The sequence below is a fragment of the Eretmochelys imbricata genome, chromosome 9, assembly GCF_965152235.1.
Source record: "Eretmochelys imbricata isolate rEreImb1 chromosome 9, rEreImb1.hap1, whole genome shotgun sequence".
Taxonomy (NCBI): domain Eukaryota; kingdom Metazoa; phylum Chordata; order Testudines; family Cheloniidae; genus Eretmochelys; species Eretmochelys imbricata.
The window spans coordinates 12,841,590-12,866,141 of record NC_135580.1 but is presented as its reverse complement, the minus strand read 5'-3'; the positions used below and the strand labels follow the sequence as shown (position 1 = coordinate 12,866,141).

General features: G+C 40.6%; 1 protein-coding gene across 8 annotated transcripts in view; it reads right to left on the bottom strand.

Moving 5' to 3' along the window:
- TBL1XR1 (TBL1X/Y related 1) overlaps positions 1-24,552 on the bottom strand; it is a 170,686-nt gene that overhangs the window by 29,736 nt on the left and 116,398 nt on the right. For 7 of the 8 annotated variants that reach the window (XM_077826067.1, XM_077826068.1, XM_077826069.1 and 4 more), the window contains one exon: positions 842-944. The exons of the other annotated variant lie outside the window; for it this stretch is intronic. In XM_077826067.1, coding sequence (XP_077682193.1) covers positions 842-899 — 58 coding nt within the window. In that variant the 5' untranslated portion in view covers positions 900-944. The remainder of the gene's footprint in view (positions 1-841; positions 945-24,552) is intronic. 8 annotated transcript variants of the gene reach the window in all.

Genomic DNA, 24,552 nt, shown 5'->3' with positions numbered 1-24,552 from the left:
TACATATTGTTGCTCTGACTGGTTTCTGAGGGCTTCTAAACATAAAAAACAGTAAATACCATTAGAGGACTCAAACTATTTAAAGCAGTACTACCCTTTGAGTGTATACTACAGATGTCATTGCTCCATATAGAACTGGAAAAAAAACCCTTCCTTCTGTGTATGACAACAGCATTAGACTTTTGCTCTACCCTGTTATCCTCAAGAGCTAGGAGACTTCTGTTAGTCTTGCACTAAGGAGCAAAGACTCACAAGAAAGAAACCTGTACAGACAGTGTCTTTAGAAAAGGGAATTTACAAATTCTATGATTCATTATTGTCTCATTCACTGATGTTTTCTTGTTTGAAATAGAGTCATGTCAGCATGTTCTATTTTCATGCTTTTTCAAGATACTCAGTCTCACAAGAACAACCTATAGGAGAGTCTTCGGAGGACTCCAGAATAGAAGCCTACAACAAGAGTATTTTTCTGGAGCAGACCTCTTCAAGCGGCCCAGAGCATGAAGAATCTTGGCCATCCAACACATCAAAGCTTCTTCTGAGCAAATGAGTTTCCAGAGACTCAATGAGCCCTTATTTTATTAGTTAGAAGCTACCAAATTTAAAATTACTAAAGCCGATTAAGTTGCAGGAGGCAACTTACCAGAATTGATCCTCATGATGGAGGAACATATAGAGAGAAAGCCACAAGAAGCAGTTCACATTTAGTAGATGAATCCACCTGGTTAAATTATAAATCCCAACTGCATGGATCTGACAAAGCCAATTACAGATGAATTATTTCTTGAATATCAAAGGAACTAAGAAATATTCACTTGATAATCATAATTCATGTACTCACCTGACTCTTGCAAGTATCTATATACCAGGAAGTTAACCTCATCACTGCTTATACTCATCTTTATTCCCACTTAAACCATGAGGTCACGACAAAGGATATAACCCTAAAAATAAAGCAAAGAACTGTAAGTCAGATAGGCACTTTTAAACAACCAATGCCAGTTTCTGCACTTAGGATGGAAGAATCCCATGCACTGCTACAGACTACGGACCGAATGGCTCGGCAGCAGTTCTGCAGAAAAGGACCGAGGGGTTACAGTGGCCGAGAAGCTGGATATGAGTCAACAGTGTGCCCTTGTTGCCAAGAAGGCCAATGGCATTTTGGGATGTATACATAGGGGCATTGCCAGCAAATCGAGGGACGTGATCGTTCCCCTCTATTCGATATTGGTGAGGCCTCATCTGGAGTACTGTGTCCAGTTTTGGGCCCCACACTACAGGAAGGATGTGGAAAAATTGGAGAGAGTCCAGTGGAGGGCAACAAAAATGATTAGGGGACTAGAACACATGACTTATGAGGAGAGGCTGAGGGAACTGGGATTGTTTAGTCTGTGGAAGAGAAGAACGAGGGGGGATTTGATAGCTGCTTTCAAGTACCTGAAAGGAGGTTCCAAAGAGGATGGATCTAGACTGTTCTCAGTGGTAGCTGATGACAGAACAAGGAGTAATGGTCTCAAGTTGCAGTGAGGGAGGTTTAGGTTGGATATTAGGAAAAACTTTTTCACTACGAGGGTGGTGAAACACTGGAATGCGTTGCCTAGGGAGGTGGTGGAATCTCCTTCCTTAGATATTTTTAAGGTCAGGCTTGACAAAGCTCTGGCTGGGATGATTTAGTTGGGGATTGGTCCTGCTTTGAGCAGGGCGTTGGACTAGATGACCTCCTGAGGTCCCTTCCAACCCTGATATTCTATGATTCCATGATTCTCAACAAATGGTATATAATGGAGTGGCCAACCTGTGGCTCCGAAGCCACATGTGGCTCTTCAGAAGTTTGTGCGCGGCTCCTTGTATAGGCACCGACTCCGGGCTTGGAGCTACAGGCGCCAACTTTCCAATGTGCCAGGGGGTGCTCACTGCTCAACCCCGGCTCTGCCCCAAGCCCTGCCCCCACTCCACCCCTTCCTGCCCCCTCCCCTGAGCCTGCCATGCTCTCGCTCCTCCCTTCCCCCCCAGAGCTTCCTGCATGCCACGAAACAGCTGATTGGGAGGTGCGGGGAAGGAGGGAGAGACGCTGATCGGTGGGGCTGCTGGTGCGTGGGAGGCACTGCGAGCAGTGTGGGGGAGCTGATGGGAGGCTGCTGACGTATTACTGTGGCTCTTTGGCAATGTACATTGGTAAATTCTGGCTCCTTCTGAGGAGGCCACCCCTGGTATATAAAAACAAGACACTTCTTCACAATGTTGCAAATATGGATTTTATTTCACTATGTAAAATCTGTCTGAATTTCCACCTTTAAAATGCCATTTATCTCACACCACTGTAAAAGATCACTCTTTTAAAAATCAAGCCAGATACACAATTGATGTAGATTGGCATAATTTGATGGCACAATTTCAATGAACAGAAGCCAAAGGACTGGCCTCATTTGAAAAAAAAAACAAAAAACAACAACGTAATATAGGTAATGTAGTTTGTAGCAAATCACATTATTAAACTAGAATTTATCTTTCACGATTTAAACTTCTTTCCACTTGGACAATTAAATTAGAATACTTGCTTTAAATCACTTTTATTTGCTAATCAATTTTATTTTCAGGTTCTCAAGCAACAGCACAATGCTGCAATGTATAGGCTGCAAAGACTGCAGGGATATATTTGTTTAGGAAAAAACATACTTCCGTTAAAATAAAACCATCGTAATACTGCGGGCTTTATAAAACCCTTATATTTTTAAAGAGAATATAAATTTGGTGGCAATTTTGACCAAACAGTATTCCTTTTAATAAAGGCTTTATCTGCTTTTAATTAACACTTGAATATATATTTCATTTTTTTAATTTGACGTCTGCACAGTAACAATGATTGTCAATGGCATTTATCAACAAAAAGAATCTCCAAGTACATAGTTTCTGACAGAAATTTGGGCAATATTTTGCGGCATATAATCCAAACAACTATCTGAAAGAATCTCTTAATATTTACAACAAAGTTAACACACCAGCCTTTGCCTCCAAAGACCTAGATTACAATGCTAATCTAGGTCACAGTGAAAACGTAGTGGTCTCATCCTAAATTCTCAGACATAATCAAACTACCACACAGCTTGGTATGACTGACAGTGTGTATTCAAGAAAGAACTGTGCTAGCAGAAGTGTGGCAAGTCAAGACTGAGGTATGTTTACAAGGCTGTGAAAATCTCTCTCGAGGCCTGACCAAACTTTACGTGCCTCTGACAAGTGCTTGTAGTCCCTAACTTTAAGAAGTCTGAAATTCACACAAGGAGGAAGGGGACAATATGGAGGAATAGCACAAGTCTTATATAAGGCCAAACTGCACAGTCCATGTTATTCATTTCTACTATGAACCAAACCTGTTAGCCCCCATTATGCTATAGAATCCGTCAGGCACAATCTTGCTAACAGTCCTGCTTTTCCTCTATATCTAAAGGTATGGTGCAACTGTAAACGTACAGCTCATAAATTAAATCAGAGACAGTGAAGCTGCAGATTTGGAGAAGAAAATCAATTTTGGCCCCTGAAAAAGGCATGTCTACTGGTGCAGAAAATCACTCAATACCATCAACCACAGTGCTGCCAATTATTGCAATATTTGGTGTTTCTCTTAAAGCCCCAACAACTGGGGTCAAGAGACTGAGTCAGAATCCTGCTTCCACTTCCAAAAAAAAAAAAAAAGAAAAAAGAAAAAAAAAGTTAGTTTCTAGCTCTCATAGTTGCAGAGAAAAGCTTAAAAATGTGAACTGAGTGCACCTTAAAGGCTCAGAAACCAGAAGACAAGATACAACATTTACGTGTCTGGTTTTTTTAAATAATGTTTTTGAATGTTTTAGGTTGGCCATACTGAGCTCACTGGTATCACAGTTTGAAAAAGCTAGTCAAAAATGAAAACTTGAGACAACCCCCCCCCATGATTTTGCAACAAGATCTCATATTTTTCCTCATTATCCTGGCGCCAGTAAAACATAAAAGGAAAGAGTAGAGAATAGGCCTTCTTGGATTGTCCAAAATGAATATCACTTCACAAAATAGGAATAAAACCTGTTGGCTTCCTCACCTATCTCCTACTGTAACTTGTAGGATGGTTGTGTGGTCATCTGATACTAAGGGTCAAGGAGAGGGAACTTAAAGGACAGCAGTGAGTGACAAAAAGCTAAGCAAAAACAAAACAAGAACAAAACAAAAGCAACCCATACAACCAGGGTCACTAGATAGCTGAAATTTAAAAGGCTTTACATTCTTTCTAGGACATTCTTTTTCTTTAAACTGAGAAAGAGGTCAACTTGAAATTTCTATGCTACTTGAATCTTTCTCATCTCTTTCTTCTGAAGGCATAACAATGCTTACAATTGCTAGTTAGCAGGACCCAATGTCCAGATTTTAGAAGTATGTTGATACCCTTTTCTTACAAATAACGGTTGACATGTTTAGTTAAGTAACTTACCTTAAAGTCACAAACATGTTGATAAGGAAAAGAAAAAAAGTGGGCAGTTTTTCTTGATAAATCCACAAACGAAAAGGTAATATAGCTAATCATTTCTGGGGTTGACAAATTTATGAAGAGCTGTTCTGCTGCAAGCTTAAGCATTTTGCCTTGCAAAATACTAGAACAAGTGTGTGAATTCTATAATTTCTATAATCACTTGGAATTTTAAAACAAGTTTAAATATAACTTTTAAGGCTCGTGTTGCTAAACATAGGGAATATATGTCCTTTTCAACTATGTTGTATGTATCGGCAACTCCACCTAGCACAGTGGTTCTCAAACTTTTGTATTGGTGACCCCTTTCACATAGCAACACTCTGAGTGTGACCCCCCTTAAAAATTAAAAGCACTTTTTGATATATTTACCATTATAAATGCTGGAGACAAAGTGCGATTTGGGGTAGAGGCTGACAGCTCATGACCCCCCCATGTAATAACCTTATGACGCCCTGAGGGGCCCTGACCCCCAGTTTGAGAACCCTGACCTAGCATAAAACCAACATAAAATACTAGTCCTGTTTAGACAGACTGTTTTGTTGTCAAACATTGTACATTACCCTATTACCCCAAACCACTAGCTAAAGAGGCAGGCGTTCCAGGGCAGAGGAAACAATAGTCCTCTATCAAAAAAAAAAAAAAAAAAAAAAGCAGTTGAATTTTAGGGACCAATGTGGAAGTCTCCTTATATTATATACCCACACACCCTGCAGAAATTCATAACAACACTGGCTTGGTGCCCCTACTATCATTTTATAGATTTTTCAGATTTCACTGCATCATAAGAAAAATAAGAGACAGACAATATGGAGAAATCAGATGTGAATACAAATATTTAATATTTAGCAAATAAATAGCATTATTACTACCAAGAGGCAGCTATTCAAAGCAGAATTGCAAAACTGTGATACAAACGTATCAGCCACCTGTTCTTTATCCTGATAAATGAAGATAAGGAAAAACTAATATTTTACTTGTTTCAGAGTAACAACCGTGTTAGTCTGTATTCGCAAAAAGAAAAGGAGTACTTGTGGCACCTTAGAGACTAACCAATTTATTTAAGCATAAGCTTTTTTTTTATTTTACTTGTCTGTCAAAAGTGTTATTCACCTTAGGCAAGTCAGCTAGTAACATTTTGCAAGGCTGGTTCAAAGTGTTCTCCAGCAAGATGTTCAGTGAAGTAAGGAGAAATAACTGGCATTTGTCCCACATGAAAACAGGTTTTAAATCTCATTGCCAAAAGGTGGCAGAGTGTAACACAAACTTTTGAAATACGGAACACTCCTTGAAAAATAAGGAAACATGTTAAATGAACATAGAATCTCCCCAGTGAGGACATTAAAATATCAGAGAAATATTACAAGAAAAGGGTTGCACAAGTTTCCAGATTCTTTCAGAGTCTTGGTTTTAGCTATTTTCTACAGCGCTTGTTTAAAATTGTTACTGACACCAACACATCTATGCATCCGATGAAGTGAGCTGTAGCTCACGAAAGCTTATGCTCAAATAAATTGGTTAGTCTCTAAGGTGCCACAAGTCCTCCTTTTCTTTTTGCGAATACAGACTAACACGGCTGCTACTCTGAAACAACACATCTATGTCACCTTTCATCCCAAGGGATCCCAGCTCTATACATGCAAGAAACAATTCACTATCGAATTCCACCGACCTCCATGTAGAGAGCAACAGCCAGGCAAAGAACCACCATGCATTCCGCTGTACAACAATGGGAAAAGAGGAAGTCTGACAAACTTTTGACATAGAATTAAAAATAAAATTCAATGCAGGTGAAAATGTTTAAGTAAGCCCAGAAGGTAATCAAGATGCCACTAAAACTTTCCTTTTGACAAACTTCTACTTCTTGAAAGTTCCATGAGACCTTAAGGGATGGATTCTGGGTCCTGCTGTGGGCAATTCACACTGGAGTACTAGTGCGAAGCACCTGCAAAGCTGGCTTAGCCAGCTACCCCAATGCACAGAAATCTCCAGGAGGAGGAGGGCCAGCATAGCCAGCTATACATCACCCCTTTTCATGCTTCCTGACATTAGGGTGACCAGGTGTCCAGTTTTCGACCGGAATGCCCGTTCGAAAAGGGATCCTCATGGCTCTGGTCAGCATTGCTGACCGTGCCACTGAGTGTCCAGTTGGTGGCGCAGCGAGGCTGGCAGGCTCCCTGCTAGCCTCCGCTCCACGCAGCTTCCAAGAAGCACCTGGCATGTCCACCCTCCGGCTCCTAGGGCACGGTTGGGGAACCTAGGGCCTGCAAGCCGGATTAATTTCATGCGGCCCACGGCGCCGTCAGTGCCATCTTGCCCTGTCGCGTGGGGGGGGGGGCGGGGAAGTGGGGGGAATCCCTGAGTCTTGGCGCTCCCCTGCGGGGCTGGAGCCACAAGTGTCAGCTCGCCCCGCTACAGGGGGAAGCCCTGAGCCTCTGCACCCCTCCGGGGCGGGTGAGTAGCCGTGATTGATTTTTTTCTATGGGTCAATGGCCTGTGACAAAAAAAAACGTTCCCCACCCCAGATCCTGCTTCCACAGCTGGAGCCATCACTCCCCTCTCACACCCCCTGCGTACCAACCCTCTGCCCCAGCTCGGATCCCCCTACTGCCCTCCGAACCCCTCAGCTCCACCGCCCAGCCCAGAGTACTCTCTTGCACCCCAAACCCCACATCTCCAGCCCCACCCCAGAGCCCGCACCCCAAATCTCTGAGCCCGCACCCCAAACCTCTGAGCCAGCCCAGTGAAAATGAGCGAGTGAATGAGGGTGGAGAGAGTGAGCGGGGCCAGGGCCTCGGGGAGTGTAGGGGGGCAGGGTTGGGGCAAGGGTGTTCGGTTTTGTGTGTGTAGAAAGTTGGCCAGCCTACCTGACGTGGGGGCATGGATGTGGCATGGCAGGAGTGATCTAGAACTCCAGCAGTTCGCATGTGTTGGAATGGCCTGGGCAGCTGTTACAACCACATACAAGTTCTATCAGCTTTGAGGCAATATAGGGGCTGAAGTCAGGTAACAACTGAATCCAAAGCAGCCAGTTATATTAATACATCATAAGTGCTCAACTCAGCACAGCCATCCCATCACTTTCTCCTGGAACATACAGAGCTATATAGGATTTCTGCGAAGGAAAAATAACAATACCAGGAATATAAAGACATTAAATTAGCTAACCTACAAATTGATTGAATTTGTTCTTCCCAGAATTAGAACAAGGCCCAAAGCGGTGGTGGTGATTTGTTTTGTTTTTTCTTTGGGGGCGGGGGCAGCATTCACAAAGTAGGTGTACAACAAGTGGAATGAGACAGACAGAATGAGCCAGAAGAGTAAAAGAACAGGAAAAAATATGAGAGCGAAAAAACTTTAAATTACTGTCCATAAACCAGTGAATTAAATGTATTAACACTCCCTTAACTTATTTCCTCTGTGTGTGCACGCGCGCACGTATATATGCGCTTGAGGGAAAGGAATGAGATGGCTAGTACTTTTCAGCACTTGAAATTATATTAATATTGCTCTTTACTCTAGATTCAATTAAATCATTGTGAAGAGATGGAGAAAATTAATTATTTATTCATTCTTTCCTGCAGAATCCTGTGACAGATGAAGGTCTTATCAGCCCTTAAACCCTCAGGTTAATTTGAAAACTGTCCATTGAAAATATTTTTTCAAATTTTGGCAGTTACGTATTGACCCCACAGCAGAGAGGCCTCTTGACATTTTAAAAATTTAATTACAGTCAGGCCCTGCCGAAAATACGAAATCTGGTCCTAACAACATTAACTCAAAACAGAGAAAATTTTCCTGGAATCCAAAATTTTTCAATGATATTTAGAAACCATTCCAATTTTTTCAACACAGCCTAAAAGTCCCATTTTCAAAAGTGACTTAGGTATCTATAAGCCCATGTGATATTGAAAACAATGCCTAGGTCACTGTTAAAATTGGGACTTATAAGAAGAGAGCTATGATTGCTACGAAATTTAGATTGAAAAATGTTATATATGCCAAAAAGTTACATTTTCTAAGCCAAGGACAGGTTTCAGAGTAACAGTCGTGTTAGTCTGTATTCGCAAAAAGAAAAGGAGTACTTGTGGCACCTTAGAGACTAACCAATTTATTTGAGCATAAGCTTTCGTGAGCTACAGCTCACTTCATCAGATGCATACTGTGGAAACTGCAGAAGACATTATATACACAGAGACCATGAAACAATACCTCCTCCCACCCCACTCTCCTGCTGGTAATAGCTTATCTAAAGTGATCACTCTCCTTACAATGAGTATGATAATCAAGCTGGGCCATTTCCAGCACAAATCCAGGTTTTCTCACCCTCCCACTCCCCCCCCCCCCCCACACACAAACTCACTCTCCTGCTGGTAATAGCCCATCCAAAGTGACCACTCTCTTTACAATGTGTATGATAATCAAGGTGGGCCATTTCCAGCACAAGTGGGCTATTACCAGCAGGAGAGTGAGTTTGTGTGTCGGGGGGCGGAGGGTGAGAAAACCTGGATTTGTGCTGGAAATGACCCAACTTGATTATCATACTCACTGTAAGGAGAGTGATCACTTTAGATAAGCTATTACCAGCAGGAGAGTGGGGTGGGAGGAGGTATTGTTTCATGGTCTCTGTGTATATAATGTCTTCTGCAGTTTCCACAGTATGCATCCGATGAAGTGAGCTGTAGCTCACGAAAGCTTATGCTCAAATAAATTGGTTAGTCTCTAAGGTGCCACAAGTACTCCTTTTCTTTAAGACAAGGATGAATGGGTTGGGGTTCCTCATCCCATCCTAAAGAGAACACACCGGCCCTGATTAGGCACCTACCTTATACCTTCCTGTGATTTGGCTTGATGGGTAAATCAAAAATCATCAAAAACAAACATCATCTTAAGTTTCCTCCAGTAACCTAGAATTTCCCTCCAGGATCTCCTGTATCCTAGTTCCCTCTTCTTAAAGGACGACTCCCACTGCCCGTATATCCTGGGTAGAGTTAATGAGGGGCACCTACCACAATGAATGAAATTTCAGCAACTTTATGCAGGCTTCTAACACCTGCTAACTATGTGGGTCAACAGCAGAGCCCTGGACCCTGTAAATACAAAGTATTTCTCAAAATGCAGCAAAGGCATTATTTCATTCTGGTAGACTTAGACTGCACAACAAAGAGGTCTATCCAATGCTCTGGATGCCTTTGAAAAACATTATGCATAAACAGACTCCTGCATTTACTCTCACATAATGGTACCATGACCACAACATGAATATTCCCGAAATGTACTAAATCCCTCCAACAAAGACACAAACATTAGTCAGGTTTTTTCCCCCACTTTACAAGAAACCATGGAAAATAATTTCTATTTTGTTTTTAAGCATGCACATACAAAGGTGGAAATCGTTTTTTTGTTTGGTTTTTTTTAGTTATTTTTTTAAGATTCTTACCATTTTTATGGCCACGCTCTTTAAAATAAAACCAACTGAATTAACGAATCTGAAAAGGTCCAGATACTTGGTTTATTCACAGATTCCAAGGCCAGAATGGACCATTGTGATCATTTAGTTGGACCTCCTGTTATTACACAATCCACAGAACTTCCCCATATAATTTCTTTTTGAACTACAGAATATCTTAACAAAAAATCGATCTTGATTTAAAAATTGTTAGTGATAGAGAATCCACCACAACCTTTGCTAAAGTTCCAGTAAGAGTAAATTGTTTAGCTAGATAAGCACTGAGAAAAGAAGATGCTTACTTCTACAACCTTTTGGAAAGTTTTATTTCAACCCCTCTCCATAATTTACATAAACACTATGTACAGTAAAAGGAATCTCCCCAGCAATACACCATTTCTCCAAAGGTTATTCTTCACAGTATTTTGCAGATTAATCTTAAAGTCTGTAAGTTCTGGAACTCACCATCTGCTAGACATCGGTATCTCTACATGAAGCAAGCAGTAAAACTTTGCTATCAGGGGCCCTGGGCATCTATACAGAAGCATCATCCAGGAAGGTAGGGGAGCCTTACGGACTAGTGATGTTTCACCTTTAAACAGATTCAATCTAGGTTCAGGGCAGAGATTGGGCTGAGGTTGAGAACAGTTTTTGCAGTTGATGTGATCCCCCTTTCTTAGTAAACTCCAAATTAAAGGTATTTTGGATTTCCAGTTTCAGTGCTAAGTTCCAACTTCAGAGTTAATTTTTATGGGCAACTTACAAAACTTCAGAACACAACAGCAGGTCTTAACAAGAATGCCAATACATTCTTTGCAAGAACACTGAATTTCACTAGTATTAAAAAACTGCCCTTTCTCAAGACCTAAAAACTACAACACGAAGTAAAAGTTTTACAAAATGCTTGTGCCCTATATTGATAAAAGTTTACCTGCAAGATCATGTCTGAAGTTGATAGAGTTTCTTATGGTAAAGAGCTGGCCCAATCCAAGGAGAAAATTTTATTGGGGATGTATTCATTAAGAAATCAGTTTAAATGATAACTGGCATTTTCCCATTTTCTCATAAGTCTTTAAGTGTTGTCTCTTCTTGTCCTGTTTGTTCTTTCACGTTTTCACTTGAGAGACTTTTTTCCTACCATCGGGCACAGTATAAATTGGCCTTGTTAGGATTGTTATGGGTTTTGATAATGCTGTTATTACGGAGTCTTTCTAACCTTCTGAATTCAAAGGAAAACAGCCTTTCGCATAGTTCAAATTGAAAAAGTATCACTATTTCTGAATTTACTTTTCTCTTAACTGCTGTTATTTAAAAATATTCTTTTGCTTTCAAAAAAGTCAAAAGGAGATGTCAAATATGAAAACATTAACAAATTTCCCTGTAATTCTTCCTAATAAGCCCTCCCTCTTACTTCAGGTTTCAGAGTAACAGCCGTGTTAGTCTGTATTCGCAAAAAGAAAAGGAGTACTTGTGGCACCTTAGAGACTAACCAACCAATTTATTTGAGCATAAGCTTTTGTGAGCTACAGTTCATTTTATCAGATGCATACTGTGGAAAGTGTAGAAGATCTTTTCATACACACAAAGCATGAAAAAATACCTCCCACCACCCCACTCTCCTGTTGGTAATAGCTTATCTAAAGTGATCACTCTCCTTACAATGTGTATGATAATCAAGGTGGGCCATTTCCAGCACAAATCCAGGGTTTAACAAGAACATCTGGGAGAGCGGGGGGTAGGAAAAAACAAGGGGAAATAGGTTACCTTGCATAATGACTTAGCCACTCCCAGTTTCTATTCAAGCCTAAGTTAATTGTATCCAATTTGCAAATGAATTCCAATTCAGCAGTCTCTCGCTGGAGTCTGGATTTGAAGTTTTTTTGTTGTAATATCGCAACTTTCATGCCTGTAATCGCGTGACCAGAAGAGATTGAAGTGTTCTCCGACTGGTTTGTGAATGTTATAATTCTTGACATCTGATTTGTGTCCATTGATTCTTTTACGTAGAGACTGTCCAGTTTGACCAATGTACATGGCAGAGGGGCATTGCTGGCACATGATGGCATATATCACATTGGTGGATGTGCAGGTGAACGAGCCTCTGATAGTGTGGCTGATGTTATTAGGCCCTGTGATGGTGTCCCCTGAATAGATATGTGGGCACAGTTGGCAACAGGCTTTGTTGCAAGGATAGGTTCCTGGGTTAGTGGTTCTGTTGCGTGGTATGTGTATACTCACCAGCAACCACATAACCAGTCGGAGAACACTTCAATCTCTCTGGTCACGCGATTACAGACATGAAAGTTGCGATATTACAACAAAAAAACTTCAAATCCAGACTCCAGAGAGTGACTGCTGAATTGGATTTCATTTGCAAATTGGATACAATTAACTTAGGCTTGAATAGAGACTGGGAGTGGCTAAGTCATTATGCAAGGAAACCTATTTCCCCTTGTTTTTTCTTAACTCCCCCTCCCCCAGACATTCTTGTTAAACCCTGGATTTGTGCTGGAAATGGCCCACCTTGATTATCATACACATTGTAAGGAGAGTGGTCACTTTAGATAAGCTATTACCAGCAGGAGAGTGGGGTGGTGGGAGGTATTTTTTCATGCTTTATGTGTATAAAAAGATCTTCTACACTTTCCACAGTATGCATCTGATGAAGTGAACTGTAGCTCACGAAAGCTTATGCTCAAATAAATTGGTTAGTCTCTAAGGTGCCACAAGTACTCCTTTTCTTTTTGCTCCCTCTTACTTGCATCCCATATAGTCATGCCTTGATTGTTTTCCTCCTAGCAGTCTAAAACATGAGCTGCTTTTCACATCTTCATCTTTTATCTCTAATGCTTTGGTCTTACTTTTAAATCACTATAATACAGCTCTATTTTCAAATACTGAAACATAATTTTTCTTTTCCCAGTCTGACTTTTTTTCCTTAGCTCAGTCAGTAAATATTTGTATTATACACTTCAGCTTTACTGACCAAATTTATGGCTGCAGTCTCCATCTTTCTGTGCCAATTTGAGTGTACAGAGCACACAATGTGACACAGTCAGTTTGGAATTTCCTAAAGAAAGAATTACAACCCTAAAAGAAAAATGAACTAAAATGATACCAAGATCCTCACAAGCTTCAAATCTGGGCATTAAGTCTCCAGAAACACCTAGCATAGTTCTATTACAACGTAAGCCACAGATATGGCTTATTTCTTGTTTTTGCCTAGAGTGAAACAGTATTTAATTATTGAACCATTAATCTCTTCCCCAAATTCATATGCTATGTGATGCAGGAGAGTGGGCCCCTAGATATTATGGTAAAGAGACAAGTTACAGTATATTCAGAATTGCATTCAGATATTATGGGTTATGCAAAGCTAGCAGCTGCATACTTTCTTAGGGAAGTAAAATTCTGACTACCACGGTCAGCACAAATCATATAATAAAAAAAATGGAATTATTGTGTCCCCATTGTACAGCTTCAGTGAGTGTCACTGATTTTAAAATCAAGGAAAATATTCATTTCTGAGAACAATTCTTGGAAATTGTTTCCTACACTGAAGGTGTATGCAAAGAAATGTATAAGTCACAGCTAATGTTGATCTGCTATACCTACCCACATTTGTTTAAAAGATGAACTTAAGCTTAGATGCTGAAAAGTCGGTCTTAACAGTGAAGTTACTATTATTCATTAGCCCCTGATATTTTTATCATTGTTTAAATTAATGAAACACTTTTGGCTACTAAATGTACATTTCTTGTGTTTTTAGGGGGGGGTTAAAGCTAGGTAACATCTTAAATATAGGCACATGCAATACTTTAGTAGAGTTTTTACTAAAAATTCCTTCTAGTTAAATATAAATTGGTGTATTTCAAATGCAGTTATTTAATGGCAACAATTTGTCTGTTAACTGCTTTAAAAAAAACATGAGATTTGTTTGCACTTTCTTTAATATCTGTAGACTAAAATGCACTAAAAATACCCTTTTACTTACTTTATATTTCAGTATTTATTTAAAATGGTTTATCTGAGCTATGAATTAACAGGATACTGTTCTATGTGAAGTCAGCATAGTCCCTCAAGACTACCCAGCTACTATGGAATATTTCACTTGAATAGTAAACCACAAGCAACAGCTCTTACATATATTTCCATGGAATTTTGATGGAATGGAAGGGGCTATTATCCAGGTAGCTGGAAGGTTAGATAACGCATTTTCAGTATTTTTAAAAATGTACTTCTTGGTGGCCATGGCTTTTGCAAGTGTCTAGAGTTGACTACAGAAATATTTAAACTTTAAATATTAAATTTTATATTTAAATATTTAAACTGGGGCTTTATGTCATTCAATGTTGTTTACATATTTAAATTCTTGTTACTCTGTTACAGACAATACACCATATAAATTGTCCAGACTGGACAGAAAACAGATTTACTCTCCTGATTTCCCTAATTTGCTGATTCTCATTTTCCTATTCTAAACAACATTATCACAGAAGCTATTAGTTAAATCTTAAAGGACTAATTTTGGCTGTTTCGTGCACATAGGCACAATCAGGGTAGAGGGGGAAACACCTGGTGGGAGTTTTCTAACTCAATTATATCTATCCCCCCAAAAATATGAGAGAAGACACTGTCAGATATCTGTGATGGGAACCAAGAAGGGGCATTCTAGTCGACGGACTCAAGGTCCAAGAGCTTTACTGATAAACACCCTACCCCCAAGGTCTAATTGAATTGCCCAGCAGTAACTACTAAAGTAACAATACTTTAACAAATAACATATTAAAAGAGTCAACCTTAGCACCCCTGAAATAATTGGGCTGTCGTAGGAATGCATAGAGAAATTAACAAAAAATTAAGAAATTCCACTTGACCGTGCCAATCCAGCCATTGTATATAGAGAGAGCGGTGGGATTACCTCAGAAAGGTAACCTGCAAAACCCACTTCCCAAATCCCACATATGAGGCTATATCTACCCTGTAATGCCCGACAAAAAGCAAGCATAGAAGCCCACCTTGTTGCTTGGTACAAATCCTGTGGAGAGAGATCTGCTTTCTCTGCCCCAAGAGTTGCCTTTCAGAAAAGTAGTAGTCTTTCCTTGCCCAAGTAAGGCTATGTAATTCCATCCTTAAACCATTAGAAGAATGTCCCTTAGGACACAGTAAAGCTCCTTTAGGATGCCTACTTAAATTCAACAAGGCTCTTGTAGTCTGGACACAAAGATGCCAACTTAAACATGTGTTTAGGTGCTTTCCTGAAAAAGGGGCAGACTAGGGAGATGCTAAGATTCTTGGGATCTGGACAGGAGAACTACAAGAAAGGAGAAAATTGGGACTATGTTGTTTTAGGACCCAATCGAACTCAACACTTTGTGTGTGCATAACTTTAAGCATATGAATAGTCCCATTTGAGCATTAAAAGTTGAGCATGTGCTCAACTGCTTTGCTTCACCAGGGCCTAAGTGAAAAATTAACTCAGGGTTAAAGTAAGGAGAGTGCTTGCAATTCCATTGCTCATCTCACTGAGTGAACAGCAGCTCCCCAGAACACAGTCTTCAGAGAAGAGAACTGAACGAGAATGCTGATCTGATGATCAAAGGGCTGGCCCATGAAATCATTCAGGAAAATCAGGTTGAGAGCCCAAAACAAAACTTATTTGGGGAAGTAGTGTCAGTTGCCATTGAAAAACAAAACACAAAACAAAACACTCCCAAAACCCACAGATGAGTCCCTCTGAACCGGAAATGGAGGCAAAATGCTGCAACTGACAGCTTCTGTCCGGACTCAAAAAGGCCTAACACTCACAAATGTCGTCTGTGTGTGGCAATCTACCACTGAAGAAGGGTGTGCGAGCAGAGTGACTGCGTGATTACCAGATCCAAAAATTACAGAAATCTATACAATCAAACATTTAACAGTGATCGTATAAGGTTTGTCTCTTCACAGCTGATTTATTCTGTCTCCACCCACTAGAAAACCTATTGTGTAATCTGGCATGTGAGAATGATCAAGAATATTCTATTTTTCCAAATATGTTGCCACTGATATTCCCACAATAGATCATTCACAGCTCTATTTAAGATTAATTGAATTATATGGTCTCCTGCTGGTACATAAGTGCAAAGGCAAAGCCGAGGGGTTTATTTTCAAAACAGGAGACATTGATCCTGTGACAATGTTCCATTATAGTGACTTTATTTCTATTAGACACAGTGATTACATCTACATCAATCGTCTGTACTGATGGATACTGGTGCTCTAAGAGTGACACAGTTTCTCACTGTGTTACTGTTTATCAGCTGCATACTGATTGGTTTGAGAACAGACTTATTCTGAGCTTCAAATAATAACTATTTATCTGTAAGAAAAACACTTAAAGTTACACTAGACATATAAATTAGCTGGTTTCGACTGAGGGTTAGCTTGTTTGTTTTGGAAACCCTGTTAGCAAATAACAATTAATGACCCAGCAATCTGGCATAGGTCCATTTGTTATGATTATTATAGTTAGGTTACTGACAGTAATGATACAGTCTCTGTGGTCCTTACAACTGTTTTCTGCTGAAGGAATCCTTGATACTCCTGCAGTAGTATCGCTATCTTGACAAGAGATTTCAGACAAAAAGGTAGATGAGCATACCACTTGAGTTTTGTTAAGAAATCAATTATCTGTTTTGCGGTCGCAGAGATAGATCCTGAAACTCTCCACCTGCTCTGTTTCCCCTTTCCCACTACCCTCACCATCTATAGTTCCCACCAGCTTTACCTGTTCTTTTTCTCCTCCCCATCTCTATCCCCCTCCTCCCAGCCACATAAATCCAACACACTCCTCAACCACCCTCTCCTCACCTCCAGTGACATCTGCCCCAAACCTGGCCCCCCATCCACTCCACCCCCCATCACCACTTCTGCCCTTCTGGTCCCTCCCTTTCTAGCCTCATGACCATCCCTCGTCACCTCTGTTCTCTCCTTGTCCTGCTTTCTGTGGAATGCTTGTCCCATCTCTAAAAGCATCACAGCCATCTGTGACCTTCACCTCCTGCCCCAGCCATCTCCAGGTTCTTAGAGAGATCTGGATCTTCCTGGTGAAACCACCTCAGCAGCTGCAGTCTCTTAGAGCAACTTCATTTGCTCCTGCGCTCTGTACCAAGCATCATTCCCAGAGGAATGTGGTGGGGATGTTATGCTTAGCTTCTGCCGCTTCCAGCTTCTCCCTATTCTTACTCCTTCTGTAATCAGCACTCCTTCCAGCTCTTTTCGCCTCTTTCCCCACAATGCTGTTACCAGGTTTTGATTCCTAGCTTGCCATCTTCCTTTCATCAAAATCTCCCACCTATCCTCAGTGACTTTACCTTCCATGCTGATGGCCTCTGCAACCACTAAACACTCATCTTCTTGCTCACACCTCAAATCAATTCTCCCACTCACCAAACTAACCATTCACTTCAACTAGGTCTTCACCAAACATTGCTCTCTCTCTCGTCTCTCCATTCCAGAGTTCCCCTTTTCGATCATCATCAACACCAATGACTTTATCTTCCTCTCTCAGCTCCCTCCTTCCAGGCCTCTCTTTACTTTCTTCCATAGACATTTCCTTGATTATCACCATTCTATGCTCTCGTCCTCCTCTCCCACCACAAGGTCTGTCCTGCTATTCCCTAGTCATAGCTCATTCCCAACAAGCTGCGGCTTCTGCCTTCTACTAAACACTGTTCATTTTATTGTTACCTCATTCTCTCACCTCCACCACGCCCAGCCTGTCTGTTTTGTTCACCTGTTGCACACTGTCTGCCATGTAGACAATAAGCTCTCTGGAGCAGCACTCTCTGTTTTTTGCTGCTTGTCTGTTCATCACCTAACACAACGGGACCTCGATCACGATTTTTCAGTGCTACTGTGCTACAAAAATAATAATAGATCCAGTGTTAAGTTTAGACCCTAACAAAAACAGGTAATTTTGTCACATACCGAAATAAAAACATAGTCCACCTCCATCGATGGATCTGTGGGAACCAAGGAGGCTTTTTCACTGATGCCCCTTGATAATAGGCCCCTCTTATATAATAATGAAATTTGTAAGTGTTCCTCCATTTGGAACACTTCTTGAAGCCCTCTGCTTCAGTGTCTTGATTTGTGTCACAGAATGAAAGGGAAGGCCCTGTGACCAACTGGCTGCTGCTGATTGACAGAAAAGGAAAGTATCTGGATTTTACAAGGCAGGGAAGAGTGGACAGAAGAGGGAGATTGAGAGCTTTCTGTGAGAAAGAGTAAGGAGTATCAGGGGAGTGCTTCTGGAAACAGAGACGAGGAGCCAAGGAGCCGTTTGAGCTGGGGCCGAGCTCCAACATGATTTCTGAGAGAAGCGGTGGGGGAAGCCTTCTGGCAGCTTGGCCTCAGACTCCAGAGAGCAAAGCCCAAGAACAATGGCCTGGCTATCCCAGAGACTGGCAGAAGTCAGGAGGACTGAGATGCTGTACTAGCTGGGAAAATTGAAAACAGACCTCAGAGAAAAGGGACGGTGAAAAATTAGCCTGGCCTCAGAAAGGAGAGGCCTCAGTGGAATACCTCAGAAAGAGACTTTATTTGAATCTGCAACACAGACAGACCTTCAGGAAAGAAGGGTCTGTATGCAGTGGGAAACTGGGACGAAAGAGATGGAGTTCGCGCAAACAGGTTAATAAACTAGTCCCTGTAGGTTAATAAACTACTCCCCAAGGTGGTGTGTTGGTATGCAACACGAGCCTTGGTGGACTTATTGGGGTGCTCCTGGGTGAAGGGAAACTGAGGCTGGGTGCTGCAGAACAGGCACACTCATTTACAACTTGCCTTGGAATGCTGCTCTGGGGGGTTTTATTATTATTATTTTGTTTAAAAAGAAGTTGCTGGAGGTACTAAGGGCTCAAAGTACGCAGAAAAATCCTCTGTGGCCCATTCCTTCTTTTCCAGTGAGCAACTGAGGGCATCAGATCCAAGTACACTGGTCTCTTAGACAGAGATGGCTAAGTGAACATGACCTCCTTCAACAATATGACCTTGAAGCATCACGAGCATGTTTGTTTTGCTCTGGTCTAAAAAGCCACAAATGCAAAATACCCCTATATGTTTTTTTTTTTTAAAGCAATTCATATGTGAAAATAAAATGTCTTTTGTATTAGCATAAAGATTAGTCAAAACTAACCTATAAAAGATAAAAACTAGCTTACGCTATACTATCAACATAAATCATAAGCACACATGAGGCAAGGGAAATATTTCCCAGGTGGCGTGACAGAAAGAGAGGCACAGAGAATGGTTATGGGGTCTTCTATAATCACTATTGGAATGGAGGAGTCATGTGTGTTCTCTAATTGTTAAATTGCTTCAGAAAAGCTCCTGGATTACCAGGCACATCACACAACTTCTTCAGTGGCTATACAAGCTAGCAATTTGATGAAGGGGCGGGGGGGGAGAAGAGACAATAACTAGGTGTTCTGTTCACAGAGCAGGTGGAGAGAGTTTGATCTTTTCTAAATGCAAATAAAACTGACTTGCTTCCTCATTATTAAGACTGTTCCTATATGCTATTCCCCAGGAGAAAGGTTTTAGAATTATCAGCTCTGTCAGCATCTAGTTTAGGGATAACAAATACTTTTTCTGAAATTCTTTTGTGAGTGCATGAAAGCTGCCAAATTTTTCCTGAGGCAGATGTTCTGTTGAATACTAACTACTATGAGTCCACTGTCTCTGAAAAATGAAGGGTGAAATAGAAAGCCCCTGTGAGAAAATACCATAATGAAAAAATAGAATTTCATGAGATTCAGTGAACTTTCAACTCCAATTCATGAGGTTTTTACTCCTGAAAATATAAACTTTTAACTAGGGAGAAATATAATCTCCATTTTTAATTACCATTAGTTGAGCATTACTACTTCAGAACCTGCTACTTATTTAAGATTAGGCCAGATACATTCCCCTGCCTTGGGATGAAGAAATAGCTAGCAGCATCTCCTCTGATTAGAGGGAACAAAGTGAATTAAGGGTGTTGAGATGACACTAAGTATGTTTCTATAATGGTCTCCATTTATTAGCATGAAGGGCACTACTACCCATGAGTTTTGGACTGATGTCAAATATGCAGATTCATGCATATGAATATTAATGATAGAAATACACTGTAGTTTAGACTCGCCCCTTTCCCTCCCTACATTAATCCAGATATTAAACACACTGAGAATGTATACTGCACTTGGACTCTGGTATTTAGTAATGAAAATATGTGCCAGCATTCATCACACAGACTGCTCAAAGCTCTCCAAAGCCATGAAACAAGCCATAGAGCCTAGAATAAAATAAAAATTTAAGCAATCTGACAAGTTTCCTTCAGGCCTAGGTAAACATCTTGGGAACAGCTAAGACAAGTAACTGAGAATTGACTTATTTGGTAAAACAACAACAAAAAAGGTAACATTAATATCAAACCCAGACTTCAACGAGAAACTGCAGAACTGGAATTAATTTGCAAACTTGACACCATCAAATTAGGGCTGAATAAAGACTGGGAGTGGCTGGGTAAGTACAAAAACTAATTTTCCCTCTGTTGATATTCACCCCTTCTTGTCAACTGTTGGAAATAGGCTGCATCTACCCTAATTGAATTGGCCTCGTTAGCACTGACCCTCACTTGGTAAGGCAACTTCCATCTTTTCATGTGCTGTATATTTATAACTGCCTACTGTATTTTCCACGCCATGCATCTTATGAAGCGGGTTATAGCCCATGAAAGCTTATGCCCAAATAAATGTGTTAGTCTCTAAGGTGCCACAAGGACTCCCCATTGTTGTTTTTTTTTAAAATATATATATATATAGTTTAGAGGTTTCAGAGTAACAGCCGTGTTAGTCTGTATTCGCAAAAAGAAAAGGAGTACTTGTGGCACCTTAGAGACTAACCAATTTATTTGAGCATGAGCTTTCGTGAGCTACAGCTCACTTCCTCTCCCACATACATTCTCAAGACCATCTTTGCTTTTTTGGAGAGTTAAATCTGGAAAATAAGCCACTTTTCTCACTATCCCGCACCCCACAAGCAATCTGCATCCAGGCTCCCTTTTCATTCAAAAATGCTCAACCATGACAAAAACCAAGTCTGTTACCAATGCAAACATAATCAAAGGAAATTAAAAAAAAAAAAACCCACACAGAACAACACAACCTCCAACCTCACCCCATATGTACCTATATGTAATTAAAAGGCTGACTAAGCAAGAAGAAATAATTAAATCAGCCCTATCTCACAGTTTAAAAAAGGGGGGATGAGATACTTAAAACAACTGCTCATACTGTGAAACTGAATTAGAGAGGGGAGGGTTACAAAAATTAAAGATCAACAAACATGCTTCTGGACTTCAGGGTTTAACAAGAATGACATTTAAAATAAAATGTCAGGAAAAATGTTCAAAAACACCCACATGACAGAAGCCTAAGTCCCACTGACTTTCAATTAGTCTTAGGCTCCAAGGGGCCAGTTTTTCAAAGGTATTTAGGCACCTAAAGATGCAGATAGGTATCCAGTGGGATTTTCAAAAACACCTACCTAATTTGCATTGATTTGGGAGTTAGGCAACTAACCTCCTTGGGTGCTTTTGAAAGTCCCACTCAGCATCTATCTTTAGATACCTAAATACCTTTGAAAATCTTGCCGCAAACTGCATCATTGTTGAAAATAGGACTTAGGCTCCTAAATGATTTAGGCATTCTTGAAAACTTTCCCCACCAGGTTTTGTTCAACAACCTTTTTATTACTTAAAAAATAAATTATGATACAAGCTATCAAATGTATAAATGCAATTTAAAACACTAAGGCCCAGTATCTAAAGGATGCGGCAACAATGGAAAACCATGAATTCAGACAATTCATATTCTACCTGGCAGCAGTCAGGATGACTCCAGATTTGCACAAGTACTCTGTTACTGGGTGGAGGTACAAGCTGCAACATACCCTTTTTCAGATAAACTCTTGTTTACTTAACATCTGTTTAACCACTGATTGCAAAACAAAAACAACAAAAAGTCTTTTAAGGCCTAGTTCAAACTTCTTTCAAAACCAGTAAAGGCTATTCTAAGAAATAAACAGTATATCACAAATAGTACATTTCTGGCACTGTGAGATTCCAGCCACCTTTCCCCCCTGCATTAAATGTAGAGCAAATTTCATAGTAGCAGTTTGTCACTGCTGATCTTGACTCTTCCACCCAGGCCTGGGAACAGTTACATGTGGATATGAACTACTGGAGCCATAGGCAAAATGGCACCCACAGCTGGTCTGGTTTACACCTTCGAAGAGAAGGATCAATTTCATTACTGTCCTACTTCATAATTTTCATCTCTTCGAAAAAAGGAGGCAAGAACTGATAAAGCATTCACATATCTTCTTTTATTGCACTATATGCAGGATTCCAGTCTACGATCCTTCCTATTAGTGCAAACTATTAGGCAATTCTTTGAATAAAACCAGTATAAAACAAAAAATGTATTTCACACACGTCGTAGCTCCCAGGGCAGCTGGATGTGTGGGTATCTGATGCTTGTGGTTCTTGAAGCAGGGGAATGTCTGCTGCTGTTGGGCATTCCCAGGGTGGGTGCATATGAGAGAGTACCTGGGACAGGGAGCTGGTAGTGGTAGTTTCTGGAGCAACAGGGGCTGGGAATTTCTGGGTTAGTTGGATGGGCAGTGCCTGGAGAAGGGAGCAAGGGGTTACTGTTGGTGTTGGCAGTTCCAAGTGTAGGGGGCTGTTGTCAGTAGTACCTAGAGCATATGAGGGGCTTTGGTAGTTCCTGGGGCAAACATTGTGTTCTCTATTTTCCTCTCTCCCCCTCCTTTTTTCTTTTTCTTTATTGCTGCTGCTGCTTTCACGATATTCTCCCTGGCAGGAATTTGCAGGGAGAATAGTCCCAGGGGAGGAGAGGGCAATGAAACTACCTGCTCAGCAGGCACCACAGCTGGCGCTGGGTGTTCGGGAGGCCGAACAGTACAAGGAGTTGTGCTGGACACATGAGATTTCAGCAGGGATGCAGGCAGCTCTGACAGGCTGCCACCTGGAAGCCCTGCAACTAGAGAGGTGTTTGTTTTTGGTTTTTTTTTTAAGCCCACCTCAATGCAATTCTATCCACAACTTGTACCACACGTAGACTCCTCCGCGGCACAATAAACTCCCTTTCATTTCCAACACAAACCCAACTACAATGCACACATCCAATCTCCAGTTCCTCCCAATCACACTCAAGCACGCTACCGTAACTTTATGATGTCAAACACCATATTATTTAGGTTTTTCCACTGTGTACCTTTGAAGGAAACAATTCTTAATTCAACTGAGGTTGGACCTTAGTGTGATTGGGAGGAACTGGCTGCATGCTTTTTGGTTGATTATATATTGAAATTAAAAAGGGAATTTTTTTTTGTGGAGCCGAGTAGTCTGTAAATGCAGCTGGGTACTGGAGTTTGGGTAAATCATGTGAAATGAGGTTAATATGGGTGTTAGTGTGAACTGCTGATCTCCTCAATTGTCAGTGATTGTGTTGATAAGGAAATGCACTTGAAGACCCTTAACTCTATTGTGCTTTGCATATGAATATGTCCTGATGATTCCCTTCAAAGGTGTCCACATTATTTTGACAAGACACATATCTGTGCCTCCAGCAGGCGCCTACTCTTTTGACTCTTACTTTATTCTCCTTAAAGTTAAGCATGTGCTTAAGTGGTTTACCGAATCAAGGCCTAACTGGGCTCCACTGAAACACATACACATAATATTTTATTACTGTGAATGTGAACACATGTGGAAGTGATGTGCAGCTGATATGTTGTAGAGCCACATGGTAAATTCCATCATCTCTGACAACATCTCCTATGCCCTGTACAGAAATCAGTTTCTGCTGGGAGTTATTCTAACACTTTAAACTTCCAAGCAGCAACCATTTTCTTTTAAAAATTTACTTGCCACAAATATGCTTCCTCCTTTTCCCCTCGAGACCTATATTCCCTAACTGAAACCAAATATTCTTAAGGCAGGACATAGACAGTCCTAATCCAGTGACAAAGTCAGATCTTGCAACTTTGCAAGTCTAGAAACAGGAGCTTTATAGCACTTGAAAAGGGAGATGCTTTGGTTTCCACCACTTAGCTCTAGCCCCAGATAGTTCCTAGATACTGGACTTTTAAATTATGACACTTTTCCATGTAAAAATCTATTTTAAAGTTAATTTTAGAGATTTAAGAATGTATTATTTTTCTTTCCTTCTAATCTAAAGCATTGTAAAGGTGGCCTTTTACTACCAAGGTAGCCTGCTTGTACATGTGACCAGGTACAACAATTAGTCTCAACAAAATATTCAAAACCGTCATAATTTTTAGACATGTTTTTGCTTTTCTGTTAAATATGTGAGACACATAGAATTCATAATGGTGTATTTGTGAGGAACATAGCATATTCAATTCCTTCAAAGCCTTTATATCACACCATCATGAAGTCTTCACTGCATCTCTCACATATGCACACAAAAGATCATTTTTACATTAAAGTTCTGCACTAATTGCCTGTGCAAGAAAACCAGTAGGGTCTGAAAAA